The sequence below is a fragment of the Lacerta agilis genome, chromosome 4, assembly GCF_009819535.1.
Source record: "Lacerta agilis isolate rLacAgi1 chromosome 4, rLacAgi1.pri, whole genome shotgun sequence".
NCBI classification, from domain to species: Eukaryota; Metazoa; Chordata; class Lepidosauria; order Squamata; family Lacertidae; genus Lacerta; species Lacerta agilis.
In genome coordinates, this window is record NC_046315.1 from 32,559,642 (window position 1) to 32,577,851 (window position 18,210).

The 18,210-nt window shown below is 41.2% G+C and overlaps 1 protein-coding gene across 2 annotated transcripts in view; it reads left to right on the forward strand.

Annotated features, from left to right (window-relative positions):
• The window catches only part of NFKBIZ (NFKB inhibitor zeta), a 37,956-nt gene extending 20,134 nt beyond the window's left edge, over positions 1 to 17,822 (forward strand). The window contains exons 1-12 of one of the 2 annotated variants that reach the window (XM_033146669.1): positions 4,024 to 4,318; positions 7,608 to 7,747; positions 9,339 to 9,375; positions 9,493 to 9,596; positions 9,685 to 10,436; positions 10,760 to 10,865; positions 11,114 to 11,260; positions 12,241 to 12,304; positions 13,096 to 13,265; positions 14,022 to 14,132; positions 14,272 to 14,439; positions 16,045 to 17,822. In XM_033146669.1, the coding sequence (XP_033002560.1) occupies positions 4,078 to 4,318; positions 7,608 to 7,747; positions 9,339 to 9,375; positions 9,493 to 9,596; positions 9,685 to 10,436; positions 10,760 to 10,865; positions 11,114 to 11,260; positions 12,241 to 12,304; positions 13,096 to 13,265; positions 14,022 to 14,132; positions 14,272 to 14,439; positions 16,045 to 16,098 (2,094 nt within the window). In that variant the 5' untranslated portion in view covers positions 4,024 to 4,077 and the 3' untranslated portion in view covers positions 16,099 to 17,822. Of the gene's footprint in view, positions 1 to 4,023; positions 4,319 to 7,607; positions 7,748 to 9,338; positions 9,376 to 9,492; positions 9,597 to 9,684; positions 10,437 to 10,759; positions 10,866 to 11,113; positions 11,261 to 12,240; positions 12,305 to 13,095; positions 13,266 to 14,021; positions 14,133 to 14,271; positions 14,440 to 16,044 lie in introns of those variants that run through there. The other variant, XM_033146670.1, reaches the window with a different exon arrangement.
• Positions 17,823 to 18,210: the final 388 nt, after the last annotated feature.

Sequence of the window (18,210 nt, forward strand, 5' to 3'; positions counted from 1 at the left end):
TTTCAACTGATACTACTACTACTGATACTGATACCACTACTACTACAGTATTGCTTTTTATCCAGAGTATCTCACAAACTACCGGTCGATCGCGGGGTGTCCCTGGTCGATCGCAAGACCCCTATCTCCCCCCCAAAAAAACAACTCAACAACTTTGGCTGATGGTCCCCCCTAAAAGCTCAACAATTTTGGCTTATCCTCCCTGCAAAAAAGCTCAACAACAAAAGTTTGGCCTCAAAAGATTTGAATTGTGAAGTAAATGCTGAGCATACTGGTGGGTTTAAGTTGGAGGTATTTAGGACTGCAGGGAGGAAGAGCCTGTTTTTGTGATACACTGGTCTTCATTTGGTAGCACTTCAGTGGTATCTGAGTACTACTTGTAGTTCTGCTGAAGATGTCCATGCCACACAGAATTTCTGTAGGTATTCATTTCAGGATATTCACTCCTTCTCAATTTTTTAAGACTTCATTTACATCTTTTCTGTCCAGATGAACAGTTGTACATTTTGAAGGGGTTTCTGCATGTGACTGTAGGATATATTAATTAGGTGATCACTTTAGGCTCTCCTGGAGGAGGGACTATTTTGCCTCTTCATTCCCTTCAAATAAATTCTCAGTTGTAGGAGTCTGAGAGAGCAGTGCACAAATAAAAGAAATATTGGCTTGTGTAGACCTTCTGAAGGAATGTTAAATAATTTTTGTTCCTGGAAAGGCTACTAAAGGCCTTTCGATGACAGCAGCACATCAGAATGCACAAAGTGGAATCACTTATTCAGAAACACCATGTTTAAAAATCCCCACAGTGGAGTAAGATGATTCCAGTCTTGCTCTTTCTCCGGTTTCCAGAAGACCACCTATGCTGCAACAACAGCCTAGGATCAGCAATCATGTTGCGAAACCCCACAAATATTGCTTCCTTACAATCTTACCCCCCCCCCCATGCACCCACACTTTTCCTTGGTCTTTTAAGCCCAAATCCAGAACGGGGTGATATTTCCCCCTCTTCCAAATAAAAAAACTTGAACTCTCGTGCCATTTAGTCTTACTGCAAAAAGGTAAAGGTACCCCTGACCATTAGGTCCAGTCGCGGACAACTCTGGAGCTGCGGCACTCATCTCGCTCTATAGGCCGAGGGAGCCGACGTTTGTCCATGGACAGCTTCTGGGTCATGTGGCCAGCATGTACAGTCTACAGTCTTACTGTAGTGCCATACAAAAACCTTCACTGGATTCAGAGATTCTGGGTGTCAGTGTTTAGCTTCTCTTCACAGGTTCAGGATATAACACAAGCTCTGCTGTTGTTTTCAGAAACCCCAAACGGGAACAAGCACATAAAGATCTTATTGTATTCGTATTGGTTGTTGCTTGGGCAGAAATATCAGTACGTATAAGGATTGGTTTCCCAAGGTCTCGCAGCTCCTGTTACTCGAGAAACTTATGGAACACCACAGTTTTAGCAGAGGACCTAGAGTGAAGGACAAATTCAGAGATTCTTGGATGCTTTTCATAAAGTACATAAAGTACTCCAGCATCAATCCTGCTTTTGGTTGCATGGGGAGACATACAGCTGTAGATTTGGCAATGTTTTAACATCTTGCAATGGAAGTGCGAAATCAGAGAGGAAATTGGGTAATGCGGTAAGAATACTAGTACTCCAGTGTTTCTTAAAGCTGTCAGTTTATTATCGTTGTAATGGAAAATATAACATTTCTTTAAAAAACTGTGGTGAGCCAGCATAACGATGATTAAAAGTGCTAGAAGAGGGACCTGTCTGTCAGCCACTGATGGAAACAACAAACATACATGGGCCAGCTCACAGAAGGATTCATGTAATAATATAGTAATGCTCAGATGCTTCATAAGGAGAGAAGAGGACCAGGACAATGCAAGGAATATTTGATGGTCTCAGACACTATATTCCCCATATGGAAAAGGTGTTGCTCACAGTATCCACTAGGTTGTCCCTTCCGCAAACATTCATGCAGTGGCAAAATACTTGCTTCAAAATTTAAACTGCATGAACACAGTTTTATTTTAGTTGCTAAAATAAATATTTTGCAGCTGTGAAGCAGGAAGACCTTGGTAACCTTTAAAATGCTGCCCAAAACTTTAGCAAACCAATGAAAATGTGCCTTCCTCAACAACCTTGAATAATATATGTATCCAGTTTTACAAAATTTAGGAAAATACATGCCCGTATAAACGGGATAATGTATTGATTTTCAGCATTTTAAATTTTGGTGTACTTTTGGCAATTTCTATTGTATCAGTTTGGAACATTTATAACCCTCATTAGGTAGATCATGTATATCATGTCTCAATTTATTAGCTTAATAGGTGTTACAAGATTTTTTTATAAGGTATAGCGTTTTGAAGCTTGTAGTGGTGAAGGCTTTGTTACCTTCGCTAAAGGGGCAATCCTGTACCCTTTTACATATGGCATGTCAGGGATGGGGAGCCTGTGGCCCTCAAGACATTCCTGGACTTCAACTCACATCACCCATGACCTTTGGCCTTGCTGGTTGGGATTGATGGGAGTTGTAGGCCAACAATACCTGGAGGCCACCAAGTTGGAGAAGCCTGGTTTATGCCATAATATATTTGGTAACAGGGTGATAAGGGATGAGAGTGAGATCTGCGGTGGAGTTTCATCTGAATGGGCTTGCTCGGGTTAATAGTGCTAATTTATTATTACAGTATTATTAACAACTAGTGCTTTAAACCCGTTAAATTAACAGGCGTTAGAACATTCCTTCCGGCATCTCTTCCGTCGCTCTCTCTCCTCCGCCGCTTCGCTTCCGCCCGTGCTCCCTCGGCTACCTTCCGGTCTTCCGTCCAGCCGCGCTCCCTCCCTCCATGGGTCCCCCCCCGGCTCCCTCACCGCGCGGCCTTTCTGTTCCGCCCGCCGGCTCCCTCTCTGCCTCGCCCGCCATGCTTCATGGCTGGGCCGCCCCCAGGAAAGAGCCGCCTGGGGGTTTCTGCTCGATCCCTCGGAGATCCCGGGGCCCCTGCGCTCCCTTGCTCCCACCTGGTAGGCGCCGTAGTTGTTCTCGGGGTCACTGAGCGGCACGCGGCGCCCAAAGTCTCTGCGTTCCAAGTCCCAACGGCTGTCCGTGGGGCACATGCACAGTAGCGCAATCCCACGGACACAGGGACTGGATGCAGAGACACTTGCACTTTATTATATGTGATAAATGCAGGTAGGAATTGCAGACAAGTGGGAGTAGTCCCGCCTTCTATGAAGACAGATTAATTCCCAGCTCAGACCATACCAATGCAAATGGGATGGCTAATCTTACTGCCATCCATCTTGCTGAAATAAATTCCATAATCCGACTAGAGAAGTACATTCTTTGTCCTAAATTTCCCACTGTTCAGCTTCATAAGAACACTCCCAAATGTTAGCATTGATCTAGAGGGAGAAGCAGCCACGCTTAATTTTTATACACCTCGGTCATATCTCTTGGTCGCCTTTTTCAGTTTAGGAAAATGTTAACTGGAGCAACTGGGACCCAGGTATCACCACCAACTTCATCGGACAGAGTTGCGTCTGCCTAGCCGCCTGGTCACACACAGGGTATATGTGAAGAGTGACCACCCTAGCTGCCGAGGTCTTCCCCCGTGGCCCATCTCCTCAGCCGGACACGGTTACGATGAACAGGACGCGGCGGCGGGCCACCTCTCTGAGCGCCGGGTAAATTCTCCAAATCGTTCACTTTCGATGCTCCCGCTGCAGCCGCCGCCAGGTGCCCAATGGCGCGCCACGGCGGGCGAGGCTCCTTCGGGTTGCTGGAGACAACTCCTGAGCCCACCCCTCCTGCCATGCAGTCAGGCGGCGAGTCACGAGAGAGCCGGGAGGGCTGTTGACAGAGGCCGGCGACCTACTTACTGGAAGTGCCGCTTGCAGAGACGCAGCCGCGCCCCGCCCCGCCTCCTCCCCCCCGCCTCGTCGCCAGGGCGTGGAGGCGCTATAAGAACCATTGCATCCGCCTCCGCCTCCCGAGCCCTTTCCCGTCCCCGTCAGCGCACCGGCTGAGCCCAAGCAGCCGCCTGCCTCTTCCTCGCGACACCAGCCATCATGATCGTGGACAGCAGCCGCGACGAGCTGCCGGACGGCGGCGGCGACGGCTCCATGAGCAGCCCTTTTAACCTGGCCTTTTTTTACGGAGCTTCTCCCCACTCCAGCGAGGGGAGCTGCTCGCCCACGCACTCCTCGCCGGGGTCCCCGGGGTCCGACTCGGGCCATAGTAGCGGCGGCGGCGGCGGCGACTTCGGCACGAGGCGCTGTTCCCGGCGCGGCGCGCGCTCAGCCGAGGAAGGTATACAGATTTCATACATCCGTCGCGCGCGCAGCCCCAAAAAACAAACCTCGGGGCGGAGGGATTTCTACGAAGCGGTCTTCCTGCAGTTGAGGCGAGGGGGCCGTTCAGAGGGTGGTGTCGCCGGCCCGTCGCGTTTAGTATTCCGCCGCTTTTCCTTTCTTTTTTGTGTGGTGTATACAGTCTCCTTTGCGCCTTGGCAAGCCACTCTGGGCGTTGAGAGAGCGCTCACGCGCCGCGGCACTTCGGTTGGCTGGATAGGTTTTGGGCAAGCAGAGAATAAGGGGGCTGCTGCTGTCAGTGCAAGACGGCAGCGGGGGAGTCCCGGCGGCACTTAAAATCCCAGAAGGGTCGTTCAGGTACCACCCACGGGACTCTGGCAACAGCATGTTCTTTTAAAGGTTGACAATTTTTTCTTGGAAAGGGTGAACCCGGATTAATGACAGGCGAGAGAGCGCGCGCGCGCGCGAGAGAGAGTTTGTGTGTATACGTATGCATATGCATGCATATCTCACCAGGTCCCAATAAAACAAAGACTCTTACAAAAACAAATAATACCATTCCACCCTCAAAACCGTATAGATGTTCCAAAGCGTTGAGTTTCCAGCACTGCAGGGAGTTGGACTTGATGACCCTCGGGGGCCTTCCAACAGTTCTATGATTCTGAGTTCGGATCCTGCAATGCACACCTGTCTGGAAACCCAGGATCATAGTCTCCTTCAGGGGGCTAGTTTCTGAGTTCCTTTGTCTGCCACCGTGTAGCTTTACTTTCAGCGTTGTTGAAAAGGATGGCTTCTTTGGTTAGGCACTAATTAGCCCTTCCGAACTGCAAGGGTTCCTGTTTGTATGTTGGTGCAACATATGCAGCCGTGCAGCTCAAAGTGCCTCGTTCCGATTTGCGAGTTAGTGCAGAGTTGCTTGTTATTGGTAGGCAAGGGGAGCACTTTGCACATGAGTGTGCGCACGGACACACACACTCTCAAAGAGAAAGCACTTCAGTGGCTGAAAAGGTAAAATACACACATGTATTTCAGTATGCCCAAGCATAACGTGGGAAGTGACCATTACTGTAAACCAGTCAAATGCATTGAATGTGTTCTCGGCTCCATAATGAAAACGTCTATGGATTTTTAGTGTGGTAAACATAGACTCTAAAGTCACCTTGAGTTTCGCACCTGCACACACCCCAGTGCTGCTCTGTTGGTGAAAAGGTTTTATGAAGGTTGCGGAAGTTGCTTTGGGTGCTTATTGTGAGATCAGTCCCACTCATTCTTGAGTTCTGTGCCCACACGTCATGGGCATCAAAATGCAATCCTTCCCCCCAAATTGGTCTAGATTCACCCTTTGCATGGAATATTCAATAAATGAAAGAAACTTGTTGCCATCAACCCGTTTGCAATATCTGAGCGATGCAGTTGTAAAAGCCGCCTCAAGAAGCAATCTTTCCCTCTTTTCCCCAAGTGCACAATATGGCAGGCTGCTGAAGTGCCAGCAGTTTGTATCCATTTCGTGAAGAAACTGAAAAATTGTAGTTAAGGCGTCTTATATCAGTTAGTTTGCAATTCACCAGCATTTTGAGGTATGAAATGTCCTTAAGCTTTTAGGTAGAAAGCAGCATGTAAGCAGGATACTACAGCCATGCCAATTAATGTGGGTCTGAGGGGAGTTTATCCTATTGAGCATTTCCAGTGAGTTAGAATATTCTGTCAATTATTTATCATGTGTGTGTGCGCGTATAGGAAGTGCAAATTTGCAAAATTCTGGCTTGTATTGACTTTTCGTTATGGTTGTTTAAATCTCAATAATATTTGCTGTATTACTGAGGGAGAAATCAAATAATTTGATAAGCACATTACTGTGATTTGCAAATAAAGATCAATTAAAATTGCAGGTACTGGAAGATAAAATAGATTAGTGTGGTTGCCCCAATTTAACTGGAAAAGAAAATGGCTAAGTCTGGCAACTTTTCTGAAATGACTCACATTCAGGCTTTTGAATCCTATATCACTTCATGAAAGTTGAAAGTTTTGTATTGATTTGCCAACACAATTCATTATGTAGAAAGATTTCACTTTTATTTTTTGTGCAACATGTTGTGTGGCGTGAACAAGGACAAAGCTATCTATACCAAATATAAATAGACAGAGAGGCACAATTTATTTAAACAATGCAATATTTTTTATTTCCAAATAGTGCTTCTTATAGCTGAAATTGCTTTTATTTCTTATGCATCTGCTGCAGTTGGAATGGTACACAATTAAGAACCTCAGTTGACTTTATATATATTTTCATGGTGTTTTTAGTGCTGAAGTTGCTTCCACAAATTTTCTTTCATTCAGAAATTATATTAAACGGTAGCATAACAATATCTGTTGTGTGTACCTTCATAATATTAAAATAGTGTGATGATTTTATTTCTCTAGCCAGTTCAATCTTTTTCCATAAGAAAACTATTGTCGTACTATATTTTTTTATTTTGCATTGGTTTGTACTTTCTACAAATATTAATCTGAAGTAGTTTATTAATTGAAATGTTTTGTTTTGTTTTGATAGCTTTAACAATATTTTCTCAAGTAGACACAAATTCTGTCTTGAAGGATACAATATAAGGCAATTTAATGAGGAACAATTAATTGCTTTAACTTAACTAGGCATACCTGTAAAGAGGAAATCATTTGCCCATAAATTGGGGTGGTTTTTTTTTTCCTAGACAGAAATTCCAGTTCTCCAGCAATTGGCTTTTCAGATTATTTAAATGCAGTACTTCTATATATAAACTTGGAAGGGTTTGTACTTTTTAAAATGAAGTCACAACTTCTCTCTTGGATAGTATTACGTTGTTTCCTTTTTTCACTTCTGTTTTTTCACCTTCAAAGTAGACTATGTTAAAAGGAATGATGACATAAGAGAATGAATGTAATATTTGCAGTTCAACTCTTTGGTTGCACATTTTCTTGGACAAGCGGTTTCATTATGGAGGTGACAGGCGCAAGTAATTCTGAAAATTCATTCACGTAAAGCCATGTTAATGCTAACATATCCTTTATATGGGGACTGGTGTCTCCCCGCTTCTAACCTTCCTTTCAAATTTGGGGGGGGGGGAGAGAAGTTTCTTGTGTTTGTGACAACAAAGTGTGCATACCTTTAAGGTTTTGTGTAATTAATTTAGGATTAGCTATGTTTCTTGGCTAAAATTATGAACAAATCCACCTTCTCTCAAAAAACTCAATATTATGTTTAATTGTTATCAGTGTTTTTATTTTATTTCTCATTGTTTGTGTCTCAACAGTTGAGCAACGTATGGGGGGAGGAAAGCAACAAAGAGGACCTTTTCAAGGTGTTCGTGTGAAAAACTCGGTGAAAGAGCTGTTGTTGCACCTCAGAAACAGCAAGCAGATGTCCTCAGACCATGGTGCAGATGAGTTAAAGGTGCGGAACATTACTTTTCTTTTAAAATAATTTTATTCAGAATCATAAATGGCACAGTCTCTCATATTTTAAAATATCAGTAGCATACAACTGTATACAGGGCATTCCTGTTAGGTAGGGTAATGGCAGCTAGCTTGCCTGCCTTTGAAAAAAGGAAATTTGTTGTGCCTTGATTTGTCAGTGAATATGAGATTTGATAGCTAAAAATGGAATGTTCATAATTTCAAAGAAGTATGGCAGATGCTGGAATCATAAAACTAGCACTTTCTGCAGATGTATAGTCTGTTGGTGAGCAAACGTTCTGCTAGGTAGAGCTTTGGTCTGATCTAAAATGGCAATTCTTATTTTCATAACCAGCGATTCTGTGTTTTCCCTGAGAACTTTACCCCTCCCCCTTCTGCATGGTTAAACTTTACATTTTATATAATTTGTTTCAGTCCTTTAAAATTGTGAATCAGCCTTGGCAGAAAGCATATAAATGCTTCCAGTTGTTGTTGTTGTTGTTGTTGTTGTTGTTGTTGTTGTTGTTGTTGTGGCTTGTGCTGTTTTAGCTACATAAGGGCCAGCAGTTGCACAGTAAATTCATTATTGATATATAGGGGGGAAAGCTTTAGAAAACAGCAATATAAAAATTTCATTATTTAGGGTCCTCTTGATACAACAGTTCTGTTTCCCAGTTTAAGCATGTATGTGCAGGTGCTACAGATTTTAGAATTAGCAAGTTCTTCGTATCTGAAGAAGTGTGCATGCACACAAAAGCTCATACTAATAACAAACTTAGTTGGTCTCTAAGGTGCTACTGGAAGGAATTTTTAAAAATTTTGTTTCAAGTTCTACAAACTTATTCATACATTCCTTGAATTGTCTTGCAATTATATAACTGTATGATTAAGCTATAACGACAAAACAACATCACCTGGAAATATTTAAGATTCTGAAAATGCATATACTTTTGTGATATTACTGGCTCGTTCACAGAGGTAATGCTTTCCAAACAAAGTAAGAATCAGAGATCAGTATGAATAACAATGTTTTCAGAAATTACCTGCACACATGCAAATTTTTCAGTCAGCTACTCTTCACATTTATGAGTAAAATGTTGAAATGCTTGGAAGATTAACTGTAAAAGCTATTATCCCACCACATTTTGTTTTGTTAAAATTATCCTGTACCATACTGGAGTAGTAGATAACATAGCAGGTTGAAACTCCTAGTGAGTTTGCTTGGCTTTGTTCGGATGAAGCAGAATACATTGTAAAAGCTGTAACTAATAATGGAATTTTAGGACAGTACAGTCCTTCCTATGCATATCTGCTCAGAAGTAAAGCTCATTGAGTTCCATGGGTCTTACTTCCAGGTAAAGTTGTAAAGGATTGCAGTCTGAATCTGATGGGTTTCTTCTCAAAACGTTCCTGAAAATATCTAGAGTGTACTAATTTTTCAGAACATTTTAATGTGATTTTAGAACTTAATAATTAATATAACATTATAAAAAAGTTAGCATGGTTCCTCATTAGAGCTGCCTTAAGACTTGGAGAGAATGTTTTCACTATATTATAAATAATTCCATTTTTTTAATTTAAAAAATCAGGTACAAGGAGGATTACCAAATTATGACCCATACACAGGTACCGTGTTTTTACTTATATCCTTTAAGTACTTTAGATGTGTTAGTATTTAGAAAAGCATCATTGAAAAGCAGGGTACAAACTGAAACTTGCCATTTTTTTCCTTTTTTTCATTAGAGTTGAAGAACATTTTAACTAATGGTCGAAAAAGAAAAGCTCATGACTCATTTTCAGATGTATCCTGTTATAAAAGAACAACTCCTTTCCAACCTCACCTCCTGGTATGTATTTTTATAGTCATTGCTCACACTGAAACACATTTCTCACCTGCGCAGAATCATTCAAAATCTGCATGCCCTTATTTTACAGACACCTCCACAGACACCAACATCAATGGATAGCAACATGGAGGACGCCCATATGAATGACCCCAAACAAGACAGCAGCTGTGATATGCTGCAGAACATTATGAATATTAAGAATGAATCCTGCCCAGTTTCTTTGAACACAGTGCAAGTGAGCTGGCTTCACACCATGACTAATCCTAACTCTCCAGGGGAACAGTATCAAGAGATGGTTGGAGCACAAGCTTTATCACCTCCTCAAAGGTACCAAGCATTTCAAGCAAGCAGCCCCTCACAGATGATGGAGCTACCCCAGAATTATCAGTTTTCTTCCACACAGACCCAGAACTTGTCTCAGCATTACAATCCCCTTATGGATTGCAGACCTCACTCCACTAGCAGCCAGTCCTCTGACTATCAGCACGTTTTTGAAAGCCAAGAACTGCAGTACTGTCCTACTCAAAGCTTTGCTTCTCTCTTAAGTGATTCAGAAGGGTCGGACATCTCTGCCCCCCTCCCTCAACCACTTCCTCAGCAAACTGATGTCAGCAGCCACCCTCAGAATTTCAGTCAGCTACCCAGTAATTTCTGTGGTGCTCTTGAAGAACATGGCTTATCATTGGCTACTTCAAATATGTCTGTGCAACATCAGGGTATTGCCAGGAACACAGCACAGCTGGGCAAATCGTTCTTCCAGTGGCAAGTGGAACAGGAGGAAAGCAAACTGGCCAATATCTCTCAAGATCAAATTCTTGCCAAAGACGCTGATGGTGACACGTGAGTATTGTTCATGTTGTTAACCAGTACTGAAATGGAGATGATATGCTAGCAATAAGACACCTTTCTCATTAATTGTCAATTACTCTATTGTGCATTAAAAATAATATGTCACACAGACTTCTATGGCTGCCCTTCAAAATGTGATTAAATGGAGGTGTGCATTCAACAGTGTAATGATATATGGTATCCCTTGCAGTCTGCAAGTTCCATAAGTTATTTGGGGTTTAGGATATTTTTAAGGGAAGGGATTTTCATAACACCTTAAACACGTGCTTTTTCAATATTAAAAAGGAAACAAACGCAGTATTTATTCCCCACAGGTTTCTCCACATTGCAGTTGCCCAGGGGCGCCGAGCAGTTTCCTATGTGTTGGCAAGAAAGATGGTAGCCCTACACATGCTGGATATTAAAGAACACAATGGCCAGGTGAGACTCTCAGTGTAACTGGCTCCCACTGCACACTTCCAAGACTTAATGCAAAACACCTTTGAACGCCTGTTAATATTAACTTCAAAGGTTAACATGCAGGCTGATTTATAATGGTGGCCTTATAATGGTGGTTCATTGGGCAAGCCGCACTCTGAAATGGTTGTAGCTTATTGGGAATATTTGATTATACTGATTGCTATTTTCTGGTAGGATTTTGGTGAACATCTTGTTTTTCATTCTTATAGAGTGCCCTGCAGGTGGCTGTGGCTGCAAACCAGCACCTCATTGTACAGGACTTGGTTAGCCTTGGGGCGCAAGTGAATACAACAGATTGCTGGGGTAGGACGCCTTTGCATGTGTGTGCTGAAAAGGGGCATGCACAAGTCCTTCAGGTAAGCGGCCAGAGCTGAATCTTCCAACTATCTCCCTTTCTCCTGACATGTAGCATGTACAGTAAAAATCCAAAAAATATATATGCCTTTCCTTTGGTGCCTCTAGAACTTGGGGGTTATACGAATACCCTGTTTCTCCTAAAATAAGACATAGCCATAAAATAAGCCATAGCAGGATTTCTATGCATTTGTGAAATATAAGCCGTTCCCCAAAAATAAGCCATACCCCGAAAATAAGCCATAGTGATGTGGTACCTCCCATTAAAACAGCCTGGAGAGGCGTGGCTATGCAGCGTACCGATGCGACACGGTTAAAATAAGACATCCCCTGAAAATAAGCCATACTGTGTTTTTTTGACCAAAAAAATGTATAAGACGGTGTCTTATTTTAGGAGAAACACGGTACTAATACTTTGGAATCTTGTAAATGACTGCTAAGGAGCTAGTATTCCATTACATGTTATGTCCTGTGGAACATGCCACTCCCCAACTCACACGGCAGCTAAATTCTCACCACATCCTGTTCTCCCCACAATACGGTAGGAGGAGTATAGCTGAACACGGAAAGGTAGTTTGTACCCCTAGAAGTGACTGTGCATGGTAATACTATTTGGATCCTGTAGCACAGTTCTGTCCACACCCCAAAAGTAAGGAAGTTGAGCAGAGAAAGAGCATTAAATAAATTTAATTGGAGGAAGCTGTTTCTGCAGAATGCTAAGAAAGACTTAGGCTTCACTATAACTAATTCCGTTTACAAAAAGCAGTTTACAAAAAGACTGATTTTTTATAATAAAAAAAAAATATCTGTGAGCCTTAGTTCTAATATTCTGCATGACTGTGGAACGCCATCTCAGTACATTTACTGAGTGAATAATAGTGGTTAAAACAATCTAAAAAATCTAAAATAATATGTGGAGGTTTCAGTTACCATTGTGCGTAGTTGTACAGGGTTAACGTATGCTCTAATTTCACACCTACAGGCAATTGAGAAAGGAGCCATTGTAAGCAACCAATATGTAGACTGGGAGGCAACAAATTATGATGGTGAGTAGCCAAGAGTTCCCTTTTCTGTGTTGTGTTAGGCAAAAAGCCTAATAAAAACATGCTGAATTTGGTGTTGCTGCTTCTTAGGCCCTTGGATTTCGTATGGAATATTTTACAGGAATATCTTATTATTGACATCCATTTCAAAATAGAAAAATGCAAAGCAACATTTGGAGCAGGGGAAGGCGGTCAGGGCCTCTACTAAATACTTTAAGCTTGTGAAATACTTGTTCATATTTGATCCTACACTTGATGCTCTCCAGTTCATCAATATACAAATCAGAGCCTGCTGCATCAGAGAGTTGGGAATGCAAGGCAGCTGGACATGATGGTAGCAGGATGACTGCCCAATGTAACTTAAGTCCAAAAGTTGGTGTGCCACTGTCAGGAGACAAATCAAAAATCATAACTACCCATTGAAACCTGTGGATATCTTTTATTCTTTTCTTATTTGGGACAGCAGTATCTGGTAAAACTGAACTATATTTTTGTTAAGGGTATCTACACGTGGAAAGGCTTTCAAAAATACTTAATTTTACATCTTCCAGTTGCCAAGCAACTTTACCGTAGTTCTTTCTCTAAAGCGATGTTGGAAACAGGTTAAAAATCCGTTAAGGGTTTGCATTGCAAACAAACAGACAGACAGAAAGACAAACAAACAGCAGTTGAAACCTGGCTTACTAGTATTTGGGTTGACTAAAGTTTCTGAGTCAGTCATTGGAGAAGGGAGTCATTCAAAACAGTGTTGTTGTTTTTTTTTAAATTGCTCACTTCTTGTGTTTCATTTTTAGGTTTGACAGCATTGCACTGTGCAGTGGTGGCCCATAATGCTGTGGTACATGACATAGAGAGCCAGCAGTCACCTCACACTCCTGAGGTCCAGGAATTAAGGTTGAAAGGCAAGAGGTTGGCAGACACCATCAAATTCCTCATTGAGATGCGGGCCTCTGTTGAAGCCAGAGTAAGTACAGCAAGAAAATCATGATAACAAGTCCAGATTTGTGTCAGTGAGTTGAGTCACATACTATTTTTTAGCGCCTGTTTCTGTGTCACATTTAACAGTTGATCTGCAGCAGCTTCAGACAGTCTTCCTCAGCCTCCAGATGTTTTGGACTATTACCAGCCCTTGTCAGTAGACGTGTGTAGGCTAGGGGTATACATTCCATTAAATTTAATGGAACTAACATTGAACTGAGGCTGCAGTTCTAAGCATACTTGGAAGTAAACCACATTGAATCACTGGGGCTTATTTCTGAGTAAACATGCTTGAATTGGTTTACGTCTCATTAATTTAATTGGGATTTCATCATGGGTGACTCTTGCTGGGTTGTGCAAACACTGATAAATCAAGCAGTAGACTGAAAGCTAGGTTCTCTTGGGAGTCGAAGCTTGAATTACTTGGTCTTAATTATTCTAGAGTCATTGTGTCCCAATAGATACCACTGTTAGACTTGGACAAGAGGAGATAAAGGTTCCAAACTTCAAATCCCACCCCCGTCTTGAATCATTAGGTGCCCCTGTTGTCCCCTAGATTCATCTTCTGTCTGTAAAATGGAAATATTAGTGGCGACCTCTGAAATTGTGGGGACAAATAAAAGAAACTATGTAGAGCAGTTCATGTTTTCATGTATTTTTTTTTATTTTTTTTTGCATTTTGTAAGTGGTTCAGTGCTTATTGTGCAAAATTAACCGGGTTTCTCCCCATCCCCTTGGACAGGATCGTAAAAGTGGCCGTTCTGCCCTTCACTTAGCAGCGGAAGAAGCAAATGTGGAACTCCTTCGTTTGTTTTTGGAGCTGCCTACTTGCCTTTCTTTTATCAATGCCAAGGTACGTTACTGTTGAGCCAGCAGTAGAGATTAGCATAAAGCACTATGTCTCATTCAGCATGTAGCTGCTTGAAGGAACAAAGCACCCTGCATATACATTTTTTTAAAGAATAATGGTCTTTCTTTCATACCTCATCCAGGCGTATAATGGCAATACCGCGCTCCATGTAGCTGCCAGCTTGCAGCATCGGGTGAGTCAGCTGGATGCAGTTCGCTTGTTGATGCGGAAGGGAGCTGATCCAAGTGCCAGGAACTTGGAAAATGAGCAGCCGGTTCACCTCGTACCTGATGGCCCTGTAGGAGTTGAGGTAAGAGATCCAGCTAGCTGGAGCTCTTTTGAAGTGTAGTGGGTGGTAATCAGGATGGACAGCTCTGTCAGTTTTGGCATCTTTCAGTTTCTCTCTTTTTTTTTCAGTCTTAAATTCAGCCTTCACATTTCCATATCTGTTTGCCTTAAAAAAGAAAAAAAAATCCGCATCAAACCTCACCACCATTTTAGTACAAATTTCTCCTAATATGAACATTTGTGCAATGAACCTTTCCTGGTATAATATATTTTTATATAATTTTTTCACTAATTTCAAAGGGCAACTGTGTTTCAATTTGCACACTGCAAATGAGGTGGGTTCACATTAAAATCCAAACTGAGCTGAATTCCTCCCCTATTCCTAGATAGTAACATTACGGTGGTAGCCTATGTGGTCTGCATAGTCAAAACAAAATCGAAAATTCTTTCTAAGTAGCACCTTAGAGACCACTGAGTTTTTTTCCTGTATGAGCTTTTGTTGTGCATGCACACGAAAGCTCAAACCAGGACAAACTCAGTTGTCTCTAAGGTGCTACTAGAAAGAATTTCGATTTGCTAGATAGTAATTTCTGCTTATTTTAGAAGAATGCTTGCTTGAATGTAATGTTCGGTTCTTTCTAATTATTGAGTTCTGTTGCTTATTTCCCTAAATGCCAAATACAGTCACACCTTGGGTTGTGAATGCTGTGGGTTGCACGTTTTTGGGTTGTGGACCGCACTGAACCCGGAAGTACCGGAATGGGTTACTTCCAGGTTTCGGCGCATGCGCAGAAGTGCAAAATGACGTCATGCGCAGAAGCGCTGAATCATGTGATGCAGGTGCACAGACGCGGTGCTGTGGCTTGCAAACGCTGCAGCTTGCAAACGTACCTCCCGCACGGATCACGTTCGCAACCCGAGGTATGACTGTATGCAACTTTCGAAAGTGAACATTTTTTTCTTTCAAGTTACAGAGCATGGGTAAATTTAGCGGACTGCAAAAATCAAGATGTTGAGCAACTAAAAATAAAAATTTGTGTGGTATCAACATAATTATGCACATAGAATCATAGAATTGTATAGTTGGAAGGGAGTATGAGGGCAATCTAGTCCAACCCCCTGTAGTGCAGGAATCTTTTGTCCAATGTGGAGCTCGAACCCATGACCTTTAGATTAAGAGGCTCATGCCCTACTGACTGAGCTATTCCAGTCTGTAAAGCTACTGATGTAAACATCAGTCTTTTGAGCTTGGGTTGATTATTTACCTTAATAATCCTTTCAAGGAGTTTGATGCCCTGTACGTTTCTTAGAAACTGCGTCATGGGCAGGTCAGTAAACAGCTAAACTATCGTAATCCTGTTGACTTGACTGACTGTACTGCTGTGGTGATGAAACCTGGCTTTCATACTATCAGAATTTATCTGGAAACCTAGTTGTATAGATAGCTTTGTTAATTTCAGTTGATGTGTAACTGTCAACCTGGTACTAGGCATGTTTCCTTGGAAGTTAAGTCTCACGTTCAATGAGAGTTAGGTATTAGTAGATGTATTTGGAACTGTAGTGTATTTTTTCGTAATGTCAGAATTGGTGAACATTGATAACCCGTTGCTTCTCTTTCATTCTCCAGATTAGACGGGTCTTGAAAGGAAAAACGACTCAGCAGAGATCACCAGTCTATTAAGCTCCATGAGTGAACGATGACCTATGCTCGCTGTCAGTTAGGCAGCCGATGTTACTGTAAATAGACCATTTGTCCAGTGGAGGCAAATGTTAGTTGTTTCTATGAAACAAAAATATCTTGTTTACTATTATATAGTGGGTTAATGGCAACACTTTTGAACCAGATGGGAATGTTTCATACCCAGGTAGTTTGGATCAGTCTGAGCTGGTCCATTTAACTGACTTTACAACAGTAGTGTAACAAATACCAGGCCAAGAATAGTTGTTACTTCTCAAAAAGAAACTTAAACACTCTAGAGCAGTTGTTCATTACATGAAACATAAGCTTTTTAAGAATACTAACATAACATTTTGCAAGTAAACATTTATATCATACGTGATTTATTTTATGCAGTACCATGTATAGGATGCTTTGTGATTTGTAATAGTTGGTTGCAGTTTGATACAGGACAAAACCATTTTTTAATTTTGAGAATTCTATGTAGAATTCAGTAAAGTTTTTATAAGCATTTAATGGCTTTTATAGGTATGTTTTTGTTGAGGGACCTGTGGAGTCACCTTGCAGACTAATTTATGTAGGGAACATTTATCATCTCCAGTTTTCCAGCAACAGGTTATAAAAACTAAAATAAGAAAATAACATTTTGGCCTGGTTTTTTTATTTTACATTTTTAAGTTATTCTCTTTACATTTAATTGGAATAACATTTGATTTTCACACCATTATATATTTTCCACTTCTTATTTCAGAGTAATTTCAGAGTTTCTAACTTAATAAGAAGCATTTATAGAGAGGTTAAAATTGGTTCTTCATCTGTGCTTTTCAGATAAAGGATTAAGCATGTTCTTGAGTATATTAGTAACTGAGTTTGCAAATGACACCCAATTAGTTTGAATAAAGAGCTCTAAACGGGCAAGAAAATGACATATGAGATTCAGTGTAATTGTCAAATGATTTACACTTGGGCAAAAAGATCCCATTTCACATGTACGCTGATGGGATCTAAACTAACTGACCTCAGAATAAATTCTAAGTAAGTCTTGGCATTGTGATGGATAGCTCAATAAAAATGTCCCATCAGCCTTTGCAGACAGCATGCCCAGTGGTTAGGAGGTGGAAACTTCATCTTCAGAATGTCAGTTGCCTGGAAAGAAACAGGGATGTGGGTATCATTGCTTCATGCCCTGCATATGACCTTCCCAGAGGCTTATGTCTGACGATGGTTAGAAATAGGTTGCTGGACTACATGAACCCTTGGGAAGATCATATATATGTTCATATGCTGAATTTGTCTCTCTGTTTTTGAATTGAGAAAAGTATTTCTCAGGGCTTTGCAGAAATTTAATTCTATTGTATTGTTTTTACCTCATAGGTATCGTAGGCAGTCAAGTATTAATGTTATAAGAATGGTAGTGACTGTTTTTTGTTGTTGACAATTTTCAGATTAGTACTTCAGATAATGTAGATAAAACATATTAAATACCTTTATATAGTTATTTGCTTATAAAATTATGCAGCATGCTTTTAAGTCTACTCCTTCTGTACATTTACTGTTTCCCGAGTGACTATTCTGCATTGCATATCTTTTCCATAGTTATTCTGATCATATTGTTTGACAAAGTATGTCTTGTAGACAAATAATTGGAGAAATGTTATCTCCAAAGCAGAGCTTATTCTTGTAATATCTGATACACATTTTTGAATAAAGTTGTTTAATCAATAGCATTGGCGTCTCATGATTTGGCTGACTGTTCTGCTGATATCCAGGCCTTCTTAAGGGTACAGTTTCAATAATCTGGGCTTTTTGACATAACATTGAACAAATAACTTCTCCTTTTCCAAGTGATAACAAAGGTTGTCTATAATCTGCTAGATGAACAGAGCATTTAGGAATTGGTACAGAAAAGCACCTTGAGAGTCTCAGTGTCCCTCCACTTTCCCTTAAATTCCAAAATTGTAGTCCTTGAGGGTGTATCTTGAAAATATGTAGTCAATGCTTCACAAAATCTTAAAAACCAACAGTTGCCAAGCATGATTCCTGATGGCTACTTGACAGAGTTATTGTATACAGTGGTACCTTGACTTACGAATTACTCGACATACGAATTTTTTG